Source organism: Lethenteron reissneri, chromosome 3 (genome assembly GCF_015708825.2).
Source record: "Lethenteron reissneri isolate LAM-NWPU_2019-01 chromosome 3, ASM1570882v1, whole genome shotgun sequence".
Lineage (NCBI taxonomy): Eukaryota > Metazoa > Chordata > Hyperoartia > Petromyzontiformes > Petromyzontidae > Lethenteron > Lethenteron reissneri.
The window spans coordinates 9,325,062-9,339,082 of NC_083781.1; the positions used below are offsets into that span (position 1 = coordinate 9,325,062).

Consider the following 14,021-nt stretch of genomic DNA (forward strand, 5'->3'; position numbering starts at 1 on the left):
CAACCAATTAGCAAGGTTTGTCACGTGAACAAAACGTGCCATTCAGTTACTAGTTCAGCACACCGGTGTTTGAGAGTAAACCAACAATATTTGCAATATTGGAGTACGATGTTTCGTCAGTAATTAGAACCAGCCACATCAGGCGTGACAAACCTTACTAATTAGCTGTGTCGGGTGGTGGCGGGTGTAACGACACATTTATGTTTACGAGATCTAACCCCAAAAAAAAAAAACGTCTTATGGAAAATAAAATCTGGCAACCCGAGTTTAATTCCCGGCCACGGCTAATGTCAGTGGCGGCAGTATCTCAACTGGTCGATCCGCGGAGGGGAGGGAGGGGGGGGCGGAGGGGGCCAGAGGAATTTTCACATACGCATGACCACGTCCTCTCCGTAACTAATCCGTAGCACATGACTCTCACATGGACGGACAGGCACGCCGTGACACACACACAGAGTGAGGAGGGGAGAGTGGGGGGGGGGGGGGGGGGTTAGTAGAGGAGGCTTGGGGAAGGAGTTGTCATCGGTAGTGAAGTCTGGACCACTCCGGTTTGCCTGTGTGTGGCTGTTTGGGGAGCGGCGTTGTAAGCGGTTTCGCTACTTCGCGACGGAGACCCGAGTTCAACTCCTGCCCGTGGTAAACACCGGTGGCGCAGTCGTACAGTAACTGAACTCATCCTGCACCCCCCCGTAGGTGAGTACACTCCGCCTCGAATGAGTCCCCGGTGCGGCGTGTAAAGCATCAGCACTTGCGGATACGAAGGCGGCTGGGTGTCGTGCTGGCCACACCACCCCCGTGTGTGCGTCTCCCGTGTCCCAAGTAGGTGCTCGCAGACAGGACTTTGCGACCGACAGTCTCTCGGGGCTACATCGGACGGCGGGATACCGTTTGGGCAGATCTTGGAGATCGCGTTATCTTCTGTGCAGCAGCTACGCACTCCGACGGAGGGTAGAAAGCAAGCGGCATCCCCCTGGCGATGGGATCTTGATCGCGGAGATGGTGTGAGGGCCGGTAGCAAGAGCTGGAGGACCTCTTCTCAAGGCGGTTCGACCCCAGAGCCTCAACTCTGAGACCCAGCCCCGAGCCACTGCCGGCATCGTCCGTTGGGTACGGGAAGGATGAGGCTGCCATGGAGAAGTCTCTTCCTGCCTCCCTCCGCCTTCGACACGGAGGAGCGCCAACCGCTGCTGTCGACAACCGCTCAGGTGAGCTCAGGTGTGGTGGGAGGACAACAGACTAGGGTCACTCGTTCTGTCTAAACTAAAACTAGAAAATAATAATAGGGTTTTCCCCCTTTTTTATGGCAACAAAACTGAAACCTTTTTACAAGGAATCGTGTCTGCGTTAACCACAATACTTGTGGTCAAAATGCAAACAAAAAACACACACTGATGATATATGCATTGTCCTTGAAACTGATTGGTCCACACCAGAGGCGGCTTTTGGCGTCCTCTGGTCTCGCACCAATTGAGACGAGGCTCAAAAGAAAGCCGTCTCTGGTGTGGACCAATCAGTTTCAAGGACAATGCATAGATTATCAGAGCATGGTTTTTTTTGCATTTTGACCGCAAGTATTGTAGTTAATGCACACACGATTCCTTGTAAAAAGGTTTCAGTTTTGTTGCCAGAAAAAATGGGAAAACCCCTATTATAATATTTTGGTACTGGCAAAGAAGGTCTAATGATAAAACGATGAACAATGATTTATTTTAGCAGGTAAGGCCCACTGGGCTATATAGCTGTTTCTCAGAAGCGACCTGGCTACCACAAATGATAGCCCAACGGAGTGGCTTTTGTGTAAATTTATAGCAGCCAAATACCTACGTTGATTCTAAATGATTAGGTAAAACCCGAAAGACCTGGAAGAAAAATCCACGCAACCACGGGCGGAAAAATGCAAAATCCTAAATATATAGACGCCAGGGTCGGGATCGAACCCACGACCTCCTGCATACCAGGCGAGGTAGTTCAACATCTCCTAGCCACCGTGATGATGATGAGAGAGACGTAAACTCCAAATATACAGCAGGCGTCAGGGTCGGGATCGAACCCATGACCTCCTGTATACCAGGCGAGGTAATTAACATATCCTAGCCACCGTGATGATGATGAGAGAGAGACGCAAACTCCAAATATACAGCAGCAGGCGTCAGGGTCGGGATCGAACCGACGACCTCCTGTATAACAGGTGAGGTAGTTAACATCTCCTAGCCACTGGGGGCAGCACGGTGGCTAGGAGATCATCAGGGAGCACGGCCGTGAGGAAACATGGGCCACAACCGTCATAATGTGTGTGTGTGTTTTTGTCTCTATGAAGACATTTACGATATTAATATCATCGTAGTGCGGGAGGGCTGCTGGTGTCCGTGAAGAACTGCGGGGAGCAGGGAACAACTTCACGGATCATGCCTGCAAACTTCAGAATCAGAACCTTTATCAGAATCAGAATTATTTCGATGGGAGGAGGAATCCGATGAGCTATGAAGCTCTTCTAGATTTGAAGCTTTCGTGACTGCAAGGATCCATATTCTTAGGTTATTTCGGTAAAGTCACGTAGGTTAAAAATTTAAATTATTAAAAGTAAAATAAAAATCACGACGTTTCGGAGGCAACACAAGACGGAAGCTTGTGTTGCCTCCGAAACGTGATTTGTATTTTATTTTACTTTAATTAATTATAAATTTTTACCTACGTGACTTTACCGAAAAAACCTAAGAATATGAAGCTCTTTTTCTCCAGATGTCCAGTGTGGGCGAGTCTGGTGATACATAGTGTGAGCAACAGCACCAGGGGGATAAGGAGGGACACTTTTTGGCAACGCTTCTATCGATTCGGCCGGTTTTCAATTGGGTGAGATCCCTCCTCGCAACGCAATTTCAAGGTGAAGTTGCGTTCATATTGGGCGATCTTTACTAAAGTTATCACGTGCCGCCCACCCCGTCATAGATAGATATACAGACGGACAGGTGAATGAATGGGGAGAGCCGATGCGTTGATGCATACGAGCCTTCGTTGGAAAGTGTAAAATGAAAACCCATGAATTGTATTTGTACAATTCTGTTATAGAATCCGTGAGAAAGAATTAACATATATTTTACTGGGGTATGTCGACTAACAAAATAATATTTGGCACCCTATGCTTGGCCGATAACATTTAAATGTACTAAAAAACCTGGTCATCAATCGATTAAGTAACAAAGAAGAAAAATCATGCATTCACATGGCTTCCTTAATGCTTTCCAACGTGCCTTTGTGCTTGGATGCATCTCATTAGCGATTGGAATGTTACGTATTAAGCCGCCTCGGCCGCTATATACCACGAATGCGCTGGTTATTCTGCACATATCTTTTGGACAACCCTTTGATCAACGTGGCCGATTTTCCATCGCCTATGTCCCTGATCGCAACTCAACCTTACGCCAAAGTTTCCTCCGCATCGGATCACGCCTGCAAGAGTTGTCGCGCCGTGCCGCCACGCCGCGACCCGTTACAGGCGGACAGAGCCAACGCATTCACGCTCACCGACCTTGGTCAGTTGGTAAGCGATGCAAAACCTAAATCACTGGCAATTAGCTGGGAGAAGAAGCGGCCGATGTGTCCGACCCAACAGATGCACGTCGGGACTCAATGGACAATCGCCACTACGCACTCGGACATCGAACTACTCGGGCGCGAGTTGGGCTCCAGGACCGGCTGACGAGCAGTCGGGGAGAGGGAGAAAGTGGCGTGCAGTGGGTGCGGTGGCGGTGAACATGAGATGCGAGTGTAGCGGGTGATGGGCGGGAAGGGGGGTGGTAGTGACCGCAGCCTTCTGCCTTCGTCATCCTCTCACCCGCCACCCCCCTACCGGCACCCTCGCATGCGGCTCTCCCTGGGTGGACCTACGGAGCTGCTGGCCGGTCGCTCCTCCCATCCCTGCCCAGACTGACAAAGGGCCGGAGCCCCTTTGCGTTGCTCAGACCACTCGCACCCGCAGCCTTAAGAATGCATTGTGGTTCACGGGACGAGGGGGCAGGGGGGAGAGAGGGCCGGGGGGTGGGGGGAGAGACAGACGCGGACGTCCGAGTTGTGTGCCGTGACAGCCAGCTGCGGTGCCGGTGGTCATGACGGCCAGCCGAGTCCTACGGTGGTCATTACCCCGACTGCCCATTGACATATATCAGAGGTCGCAACCGGGTACCCGATACCCGTACCGTACCCGATACCCGGCTACCCATACCCGGCCGGGTACGGGTACCCGTTTGCGACCCTGGTGCGGCCGGGTACGGGTAAGGAATCAAAACCCGTTTGCGACCTCTGCCATATATCCACACGTCGCCGTATCGCAGAGTGAAAGTCGCGGCGATTTCCTGCTCGAGTGAGACCCGAGACGGTGCTCCGATCGCCCTTGCGGCCACGTGGCAGCCAATTGTGGAAATTGCTTCATCGGCTGCCACAAGCACCTACCAAGACAAAAATCCCGCGTGCTGCCTTCACAGACTGTTGGGGCAAGTGCTGTTAGCGGGTAGCACCTGTGAAGGCCGGCACGGCACACGAGGGGGTGGGTGGCCAGCACCACGTTGTTTTATACATCGCACCAGGTTCTCATTTGAGGCTGAGTCAACCTAGGAGAGGCCCAGGACCTATTCAGAAAAATCGTCACCGGTGTTGTCCGTGAGCGGAAATCGATCTCTGATCGCCGGGTTCGGAGCGCGGAGTGCAAACCGCTGCACGACCGCTCCCCACAACATCACCTCCCACCACCACCAAAACCACCACCACCACCAAAACCACCAAAACCACTACCACCCATAACCAGCCACCAGCAGCAACAGTGGGAGCGCGTCTCTTGAGAGTGCCTCTGTTAGATTCATTTGACTGGGCGTGTTGCCACTGCCAGTCTCTTGCAACTGGGAGTGTCTCCTCCGTCTGTGGTAATGAACGCCAACACCCCCCAACCCCTTCACGTCGCTTCCCTCCTTTGTGCGACGCTCCCCGCTGCACCGAGTCTGCCTCAATGAGTCGCTGGGGGCATCGCCCACGGAATGCTAAGTGACCCGTCCCCCCCCCCAACACCAGACTCAATGGCTCGCATATTAAGGAGGTAACTTTATGAAAGTGCACCCAACGGGGATCGCTTTTGCAAAGTGCACCCAAGTGTTAAACATTCGCAGTGCTGGGTCTCATCGTTCAGATTCGCAGCGATAACCACGTCGCTTCATTTCTCACCGAGACTAAGCTTGGCCACAGCCACTGCGAGACGTGTACTGGATGTGGTGTGCCGGGTGCGGACATAGTTTGACTTCCCCAACGATCACTCGTACACCACCACCACTATCACCATTATCACGACCAAAAACACCACCACCACCATGATCACTATCCAATCACAATCATCACCACGACCACCACAGCCCATCAACACAATCACCACCAAAATCCCTCCTATCAGCATTACCACCACTACCACCACCACGCGCACTTCCAACACCCCCATCACCACTATTTCCTTGTCCCCTACCACCACCACTGTCTCCACCACACCCACCACCACCCCCATCACCACTGTCACCACCACCACCCCCACCACCACCACCCCCACCGTCACCACCACCCCCACCACCACCCCCACCACCACCCCCAACCACCACTGTCACCACCACCACCTCTTTCAGTCACTGCCACCTCCTCCCCCATCACCACCCCCACCGCCACCCTTTCACTCCCATGCTCCGTGAAAGAGTATCTTATATTCTTCTGTTGTAACTGCTGCTTCTGCTGCTGCCGCTGCTGCTGCTGCTGCGGGAGTGTTCGTGAGGACATCGGCGGTGCTTCGACCGGCCTCCTCGGGTGTCCGCTCCGTCGCTTTGTGGCCACGGTCCCGCTTGAACGTGGGGGCACTTTCCATCTCAATGGGCTCTCGCCGGGCCTGAATAACGAGCACAGTTTCTACCCTGCTGCTGCTGCTGCAGCCTCTGCTCCTGCTTCGGGCTCTATAGTTCTTGCTGTTGCTGCTGCTGCTGCAACTGGTTTTTGATCAAGCTGCTGTTTGCGTAACTGCTGACGCTTCCATAACCGCTGATGCTGCTTCTTTAACTGCTGCTTCTCCTGCTGCCGTTTCGATAACTGCGGTTGCTTTTTCTACCGGTGCAGGTTCTATAACTGCTTTTGCCACTGCTCCTCTGCTCCTTCGATACAACTGCTTCTGTTGCTTCAACAAGTGCCCGTGAAGCCTCTGACGCTTTGACAGTTACCACTGCTATTTCTGGAAGTGCTTCCGCTGCTTCAATACAAACGCTTCTGTCAATGTTGCCGCTGCTGCTTCTCTGCTCCTCGAACTGATTCTGCTGCTTGTGCCGGAGGTCAGCATGCGCCTCGCCGCGCCCCGCACGGAGCCGCCGGCGATTGTCGCTTCCCCGACCGGTGCCGCCGTAGCTCGAAGCTAGCGATCCCCGTTCCCCACCTCTCTTCCCTCCTCCTCCTGGGGGTCCCAGCGGCAGCCGGGCCCGTCCCGGTGCCCCCCACCCTGCGCCGGGCGCCCCCCACGATGAGCAGATGCCGGTCGAGAGGTCGCCTCGCATTGTGCTGCCGGGTCTGCAGGTCTCCGCTGCTCAGCAACGCGAGGCCAAGGGGCGGCCCGAGGGTTCCGCGGAGGATGTCACGGAGGTCGGAGAGGTCGAAGAGGACAGGCCGGCTGGGCAGGTCGCCCCCTTGAGCCTCGCGGCGCGGTGGGTCGCGGTTAGAGTCCGGCTCCGCACTTGGTTCGCACTCGGGCGCTCCAAAGCGCGGGAGCACCAGCACCATCGGCGGCATCAGCAGCAGCATCAGCAGCAGCAGCAGCAGCAGCAGCAGGGCCCCGGCCAACGTCTACACTCTCTACCGCAGCACCGGTATCACCGGCATCACCAGCGGCACCACCGGCGCGGCGCTCCCCGCGTCAACCTCTGCGCCAAGTACTCGCTCTTCTGCTCGCAGTTCTTCGTGGCGGCGCTCAGCTGCCTGACGCTCGCCGTGTCGCTGTGGGGACTCGCGGACAAGGAGCGATTCTCCTCCTCGGAAGGTGCCGACGGTGGCGCCGCGCTGCTCCCCGCCGACCCGCTGCTCATCCCGCTGCTCGCCGGCGCCGGCTCGGCCGCGCTGGCGGCCCTGGGCTGCGCGGGGTCGCTCCGGGAGAGGCCCCCGCTGCTCCGGGCTTTCGCGGCCGGGCTCGGGGCGCTGGTGTGCGCCGAGGCCGTGGGGGCGCTGGCGGCGTACGGGGCGAGGGAGAGGGTCGGCGAGGCGCTGGCGCGAGGGGTGGCAAGGGGGGTGGAGCGCTACCGGGACGACCCGGACGTGAGGTTCATCGTGGACGAGCTGCAGCGCGGCCTGCGCTGCTGCGGCGCTGCATCGTACCGCGACTGGGAGAGGAATGTGTGAGTGGTGGGGGGTCAGGTTTGGGTTTTGCAAAATAGCCAGCCCGCTCGGATGCCCGTCTGGAACGCTCTTCCTTTAAATATTAAGAAGCCACTGGATCTATGCAATTTTTGATATAGATTGAAAACTAATTTCTTTGCAACTGCTTTTTGTGTTTAGTTTTTTGTCCTTCCCCCCCTCCCCCCCGTACCTCCGATTAGCCATGGCTGGCTACGTACGATGTGAAAGAAATTCAACATGCACACATACGCACTGCTCTTGCTCGCCGCCTTATTCAACCGCTCTGATCCCGGATCCGTCTTCAATGACTGCCCCCCCCCCCCCCCCCCGGTTGCGCACATGCTTCGTAGAAAATTCTGCGCGTGCCGCCCCCCACCGACATTCCCCCAAAATAAACTTTTCTTTTGTTTGGTAAATTCGCTGAAGAAGCAAGTTGGTGCGTGCCTTGGCGAGACTCGGCGCGGCTCTCCCATCTAAATAAACCCGGCATCGTTAGTTACCGTTGTTTCGGTCGCGTGACGGCAAGTACACCGACCAGCCATGGGGACACGGAGCGACGGGCTTGGGTCATGTGCAGCAGTGAGATGGACGGGAGCAGCACTGCACCGTGCCATGGGGAGGCCTTTATCCAGCAGTGGATAGACAACAATAAGATTGTGTAAAAAAAAAATTGTTCCTGGGTAGTAAGTATTATTTCCTAATTGCTTATGCCTCCCAAGTACAGAAAATGGCTGTTATTCCCCAGAAACTTTGCTTTTGTTACCAGGACAGTGATATTTTGAAATTTAGCTATTTTCAATGAGAAAACGCGGTGTGCATTTGTGTCTTTCGTTCACGTAAAGTCCTGGTCACAAAAGCAAAGTTTGTGGGGAATAATAGCCATTTTCTATACTTTTTAGGCATAAGCAATAAAAAATATAACACTTAGTACCCAGGAACAAAAACTGTGTTACATAATGTAATCTTTATCATCATCATACGTACACGTATTTATTGCACCATTCGCATAGCGCAAGGTTATGGCGAAGGCGCTAGTCTTCACAGACGGGTATAGCCTGCGGTAGAGGGCAGTGTTGCTTTGCGTTTTTTTTACCCAATTGGCCATGTTCCCAGGGTGACTTCCAAACTCGGCAGACTTGGTTCGGCACACACGACCCGCGCATCTACGCACGATGGCAAAGGTTGTGCAGACGGCGGCTAATACAACTAAGTATTAACCGGGGCAGCCACTGGGGCTCGAACCACAAACCTTTCTCAACGAGCTGCAAACGGGCTTCCCGCTCGGCCTTGTCACCGCCCATGATGTCAACGATGATGATTTTACACTATGGGAACCTCATTTGCCAGTAAAAATATGATAATTGGTTTTTTACCCTTCTATCTGGCAACAAAACTGACACCTTTTTACAAGGAGTCATGTTTGCATAGACCGCAATACCTGCAGTCATGTGAGACTAGGCTCTAAGGAAAGCTGTCTCGGGTGTGGACCAATCAACTTCAAGGACAGTGCACATTATCAGAGTTCTTTTTTTGTATTATGACTGCAGGTATTGCAGTCCATGCAAACATGACTCCTTGTAAAAAGGAGTCAGTTTTGTTGCCAGATAGAAGGGTAAAAAAACAATTATGATGATGATTTTCTTTCACCGCCGCCGCGCCTCTACCCCCCCGCCCGCCTCCCCACCACAGCTACTTCAACTGCAGCTCGCCGGGCGTGCAGGCGTGCGGCGTGCCGGCCTCCTGCTGCCTGCCGCAGATCGACGGCGAGGCCGCCCTACCGGACCCGGTGGTCAACTCGCAGTGCGGCTACGGGGCGCTGCGCGTGACCGAGGCGGAGGCGCTGGCGCGCGTGCACGCCGCGGGCTGCGCGGCACGCTTCTCCGCGTGGTTCCATGCCAACGCCGGCGGCCTGGGCGCCGCTGCCATCGTGTTGCTGTCGGCGCAGGTGGCGGCGCTGGGGCTCGCGACCAAGATGCTCAGCGACATCGAGATGGTGAAGGCGCGCTGGTGAGGGCCGGAAGTACGCGGGCAGCTCGCGAGTCAACGTTTACCGCATCATCGCTGTCACCGTCATCGTCACCACCGTCATCTCCGTTGCATCGAGATGGTGAAGGCGCGGTGGCGAGGCCTTCAGTGGCTACTCAACCATCTATACCTTCGACACCACTGTGCTACGCACAAACAGGTCGCCATTAAGTGGCTGCGGAGGTGTGGTGCGTGGTGAGCAGAGCCGTTCAAATCCACCGCTGTGCCGTAACTCCCACGCTTCCGCCGTTAATGCTCCTCGCCCTTTACCAACACCCGCATCGGCCACCGTGGTGAAGCGTGATAAAATAATACGTAAGCCCCATGACCCGCATAGCTGTGTGCAGGGGAGGCCCTCATCCAGCAGTGGATTGACGAAGGAGGCCGTACGTGTAGCCGCCGGAGCATTGCCCCATTCGCAGAGCAGCTGTGACCCGCCTCGCACCGGCGTATAGTTACAGAGCTACTCACAGCCTCTCCTCCCCACTTACTGAAACACCTCCGTAACAAAACGGGTAAGAAAGGTCACACGCACGGATTCTTCGAGGATTTCCAACACCTGTTTGCCCACGGGTAGTTGGTGAGCATCATCAATGGTGGGTTGTAAGCCACACGGGGAGATGACGCCGCATGTAATGATGCCACGTAGCGATCGTACCGTGTAGGATTTAACGGCTGTGCTCCACGCGGATCGAAACGTCGGACACCGTGCCGAGCGATGCGCGGTACAACCTGGCAACGCACGGCGGAGGCTACGCAGCAGCACACCCGCGAACAACCCACTCGGTCACGTCAACTGTCGCTAATCTTCACGCAGCACCGCCGCTCACGGGGGATAAAAGATAGCACACCGGAGAACTAACCCTTAACTCAATTTGACCGGTTTTCTGTAGAGCAAGTTCCTAACGGCAACACAATTACATTCACACTGCATCATCTTTACGAGAGTTACCGTGCCCCACCCATCACAGACAGACAGACGGACTGACAGACAGACGTGGCAGGAGCTGATGGCATCCGCGCTTTTCAACCTCAAGTCGGAAAGCTTTACGGAAAAAAACAACATCATACACGGACCACATCCGGGGATGGAACCCACACCCACCTGCGGCCCGTCGAGCGGGTGGTGGCGCGTCAAGGCGTAGGCGACCGCTTCGTCCGAGAGCCGGGAGAAGTTTGCGGCGTCGGCCAGCTCCGCCAGACGGCGCAGGAAGACGGAGAGGCGGCCCTCGGGCTCTGTGAGGGCCGCCGTGGTCAGGGCCAGTGAGGCCTCCTCCTCGGCCTCCCAGTCCAGGTCCCACTCCTCCGCCTCCTCGTCCTCCCAGCCGCGCCCTCGGTCGAGGGAGGGCCTCCCCGGGTGGGTCAGGGTGTCGCGGTCCGGGTTCAGAGGCTCGTACAGCATCTGCGAGCCGGCACCGGGGCGGGGAGGCTCAAGATCACCCAATGGGCGGGGGGCAGAGGTCGCAAACGGCTTTTGATTCCTTACACGTACCCGTACCCGGCCGCATCAGGGTCGCAAACGGGTACCCGTACCCGGCCGTACCCGTACCCTACCCGTACCCGGCCGGGTACGGGTAGGGTACGGGTATCGGGTACCTGATTGCGACCTCTGGGATGAAGCCATGTTGCAGGCGCGGTTGGGTTGATGCTAGGAACTTAAATTGTGAGAAGAGACAAGACGTTGGGAAATGAGTGACAAAAGTTACTCACCAGTGACTCACGGTCTACCCGTACCCGTACCCGGCCGCACCAGGGTCGCAAACGGGTACCCGTACCTGGCTGGGTACTGGTAGCCGGGTATCGGGTACCCGGTTGCGACCTCGGGCGGGGGGGGGGGGGGGCGGTCGCCGCGGTACCGCACGAGGATATTTTGAGAAAATACGAGGGAGCCGCCGGTGGAGTTGTTGGGGCACAGACGCAAAATGACAAACGCTCGAGGGGGCGACCCGGCCGACAAGCGTCTTGATTGTCCGGCAATGGTTCCCATATTTCGCACGCAATTTAGATCAAAAGCATTTCGTGCAGCTTCCCCAAAAGTGTTTGGAACCGCCGCTCAGTTTTGTCTCCTTTGGCATCCCCATTCTGCCGTCTATATTCTCATTGACACTTACTCTCTTAAAATCACCGAGGTTCAAAGTGTGAATGTAATTTTACGGCAAAATGGCTGTTGCTTTTTGTCTGTAACCGTGGAATGCTGCGATGTTGTCTGCCGGCCGAGTCGCCCTTGAAAAAAAGAGCGTCCTGGCTGGACGGGCTCTTTATTCGGGTGCGAAATGAACTTCTTACTCCGATGGAACTCGGGTGCGGTTTCCACCCATTTGGGCTGCGTGTCCTGGGTTTGCCATGCACCACTACTGCGGGGGGCATCTTTAGGAGTTTAGAATTTGGAGAACGAAGGCTCTTGACACGTGGCCCAACCCAGGCGGATAGCCCAACCCAGGCACGTGGAACACAACTCGTATTTGAAAACCTACGCGGTTAAAATACTCAACACGTTCATCGATCACGCTGCCCCGAGAAGGAATAAATGTACAATAGGAGACGTTTCACGAATGGTCCATCCTTCTGTTACGAAGTTGGGCCGTTGCCCCGAATGTCAGCTCTGGTAAATAAACAGTAAGGTCTCAGAGTACGCGGGCTCAGAGTACGCGGACCCGCTCATACGCGACCGACCCCGATTCATACTCACATCTTGTGACTCGTACTTTCGCGACACGCACGGGGCGGCAAGCGAGGAGTCAAATCGAACTCCCCGCCATCCACCCGCACGTGGATTTGACGGCGTGTAAACCGTATCGCCCGCGGCAGAAACGAGTCCAAAACAAACTGTCGTGTTCTAATCTCGTGTTAACAAAATATATCGTGTTAATATTCTAGATTTGAAGTTTTCGTGACTGCAAGGATTCATACTCTTTGGTTTTTTGGGTAAAGTCACGTAGGTGAAAAATAAAATTAAAATAAATGAAATTCTGTTGTTTTTTCATTTATTTTTATTTTATTTTTTAACTACGTGACTTTAGCGAAAAAAACAAATAATCATCTAGTGTTCGACCTGACCTGGATGCTACCGATGATTAGCGAATCATTTACTGTACAGTACTGTACTTGATTAAATATGATGTACATTGAAAAACATTTTATAATCACTCTTACATTTTATATACTACACTTGTATAGTAATATAGTAGTGTAAAGTAGTATATAGTAATAAAGTAGTATATAGTAATATGAGTATAAAGTAGTGTATAGTATCTTCTTGGTTCTTTCGGTAAAGTCACGTAGAAAGGAAGTTTTAAAATAATAAAAATAAAACATAATAAAATAATTATCTTGTATTACTTCCCTTCTACGTGACTTTACCGAAAGAACCAAGAAGATGAATTTCTGCAGTCACGAAAGCTTTAAATCGAAATTTAGTGTATAGTATATATAGTAGTATACAGTTGTGTGTGGCTATAGCGTATACACTCGTACAGGCGAATGCCAACTTATGAGAATTTGTGCTTACGAGGGGGGTACACGGAACCTAACCCCTCCCAGCGCACTCTGAGACAAGACTGTATATAATGCACCTTCCTTTTCAGGGCAGTGTCGTTTACGAATGTACGACGATCATATCGTCTTATTTTTTTGCAATATGTCGTTATATTTCGTTGCTTCATCGTGTTTTCCTCAGATATTTTATTTCATCACAAAATACCCTTAGAAAGTAACAAACACTATAAATAAAATTATACTTCCCGGGGTGGAAATGGACAGGACGGGTTCCCAATTCACTCCTTGCGAGCCGCGGGTCTAAACTAACCGTGCCACCATAATGATATCTCCAGGCTTGTGCCTGCTTAGCTTACGAGATCCAACCAGATCCGTCCATAGCCTGTTATTACTGTGATTAATCATTAATTCATGATGTTGATTATTATTATCTACTTGTGTTCAGCACAATGATCCCGCGAGGGCCTTGAAGAGCCCTCCCTCGCGTCTTTAACGCAGACTTGAAGGAGGTTTACAGGGCATCACGACCCAGTCAAAGCGACCTCCTCCTCCTGCTGCTGCTGCTGCTGCTCAAATAAGCAGTGAGACATTGGTGCTAATCTCCCGTTTACAGCCCTGAGCCAGAGGCGGAAATTCCACATTACTATGGCGGGGGTGGCGGGGTCTATCCACAACCACCGTCGACTTCCCTAGCAAATTAGTACTAAATTTATCGACCCCAGAGGGTTGGTAACCCTCAACCAGGATTTTGACTCAAAACTTTACAATTAACCACCGGACCAGTTATAGGGTGTGGTGCGTGTGTTTTGTTTGCGTGGTCAACTGCAATTCCTGGGCCCCGCCTATTTGTATGCTTTATTAAAGCGAAGAGCATCATTACTTATGTGTCACGTGCAATACTTTGACACACACAACACGAATGTATATACAAACACTGTGTAGGATTATGCACGCGCTGCATTTTTAAATCCTTTATATTAAGTTCACTTGCTTGCTTTCTTGCGTGCTTACGACCGTGCAAATCTTTCGGTCGTTTTTTAACCCACTTCCCGTGATCCAATCGAGCTGACATTTTCCACACAGACTCGTTGTGCATGACAATTTATTTT

General features: G+C 53.3%; 2 protein-coding genes across 6 annotated transcripts in view; one reads left to right on the top strand and one right to left on the bottom strand.

The window, feature by feature from the left end:
- TMEM143 (transmembrane protein 143) overlaps positions 1-14,021 on the bottom strand; it is a 32,461-nt gene that overhangs the window by 7,426 nt on the left and 11,014 nt on the right. For all 4 annotated transcript variants that reach the window (XM_061557797.1, XM_061557811.1, XM_061557792.1 and 1 more), the window contains one exon: positions 10,523-10,819. In XM_061557797.1, the coding sequence (XP_061413781.1) occupies positions 10,523-10,819 (297 nt within the window). The remainder of the gene's footprint in view (positions 1-10,522; positions 10,820-14,021) is intronic.
- Positions 581-10,523, top strand: LOC133346407 (tetraspanin-10-like). Of its 2 annotated transcripts, XM_061557950.1 has the most exons (4): positions 581-1,205; positions 6,580-7,391; positions 9,082-9,399; positions 10,389-10,523. In XM_061557950.1, coding segments are annotated over exons 1-4 (1,218 nt in total). In that variant the 5' UTR covers positions 581-1,118; the 3' UTR covers positions 10,390-10,523. The 2 variants fall into 2 exon arrangements, with proteins under 2 accessions (XP_061413934.1, XP_061413925.1); XM_061557941.1 differs by having other exon boundaries at positions 591-1,205; positions 9,082-10,523.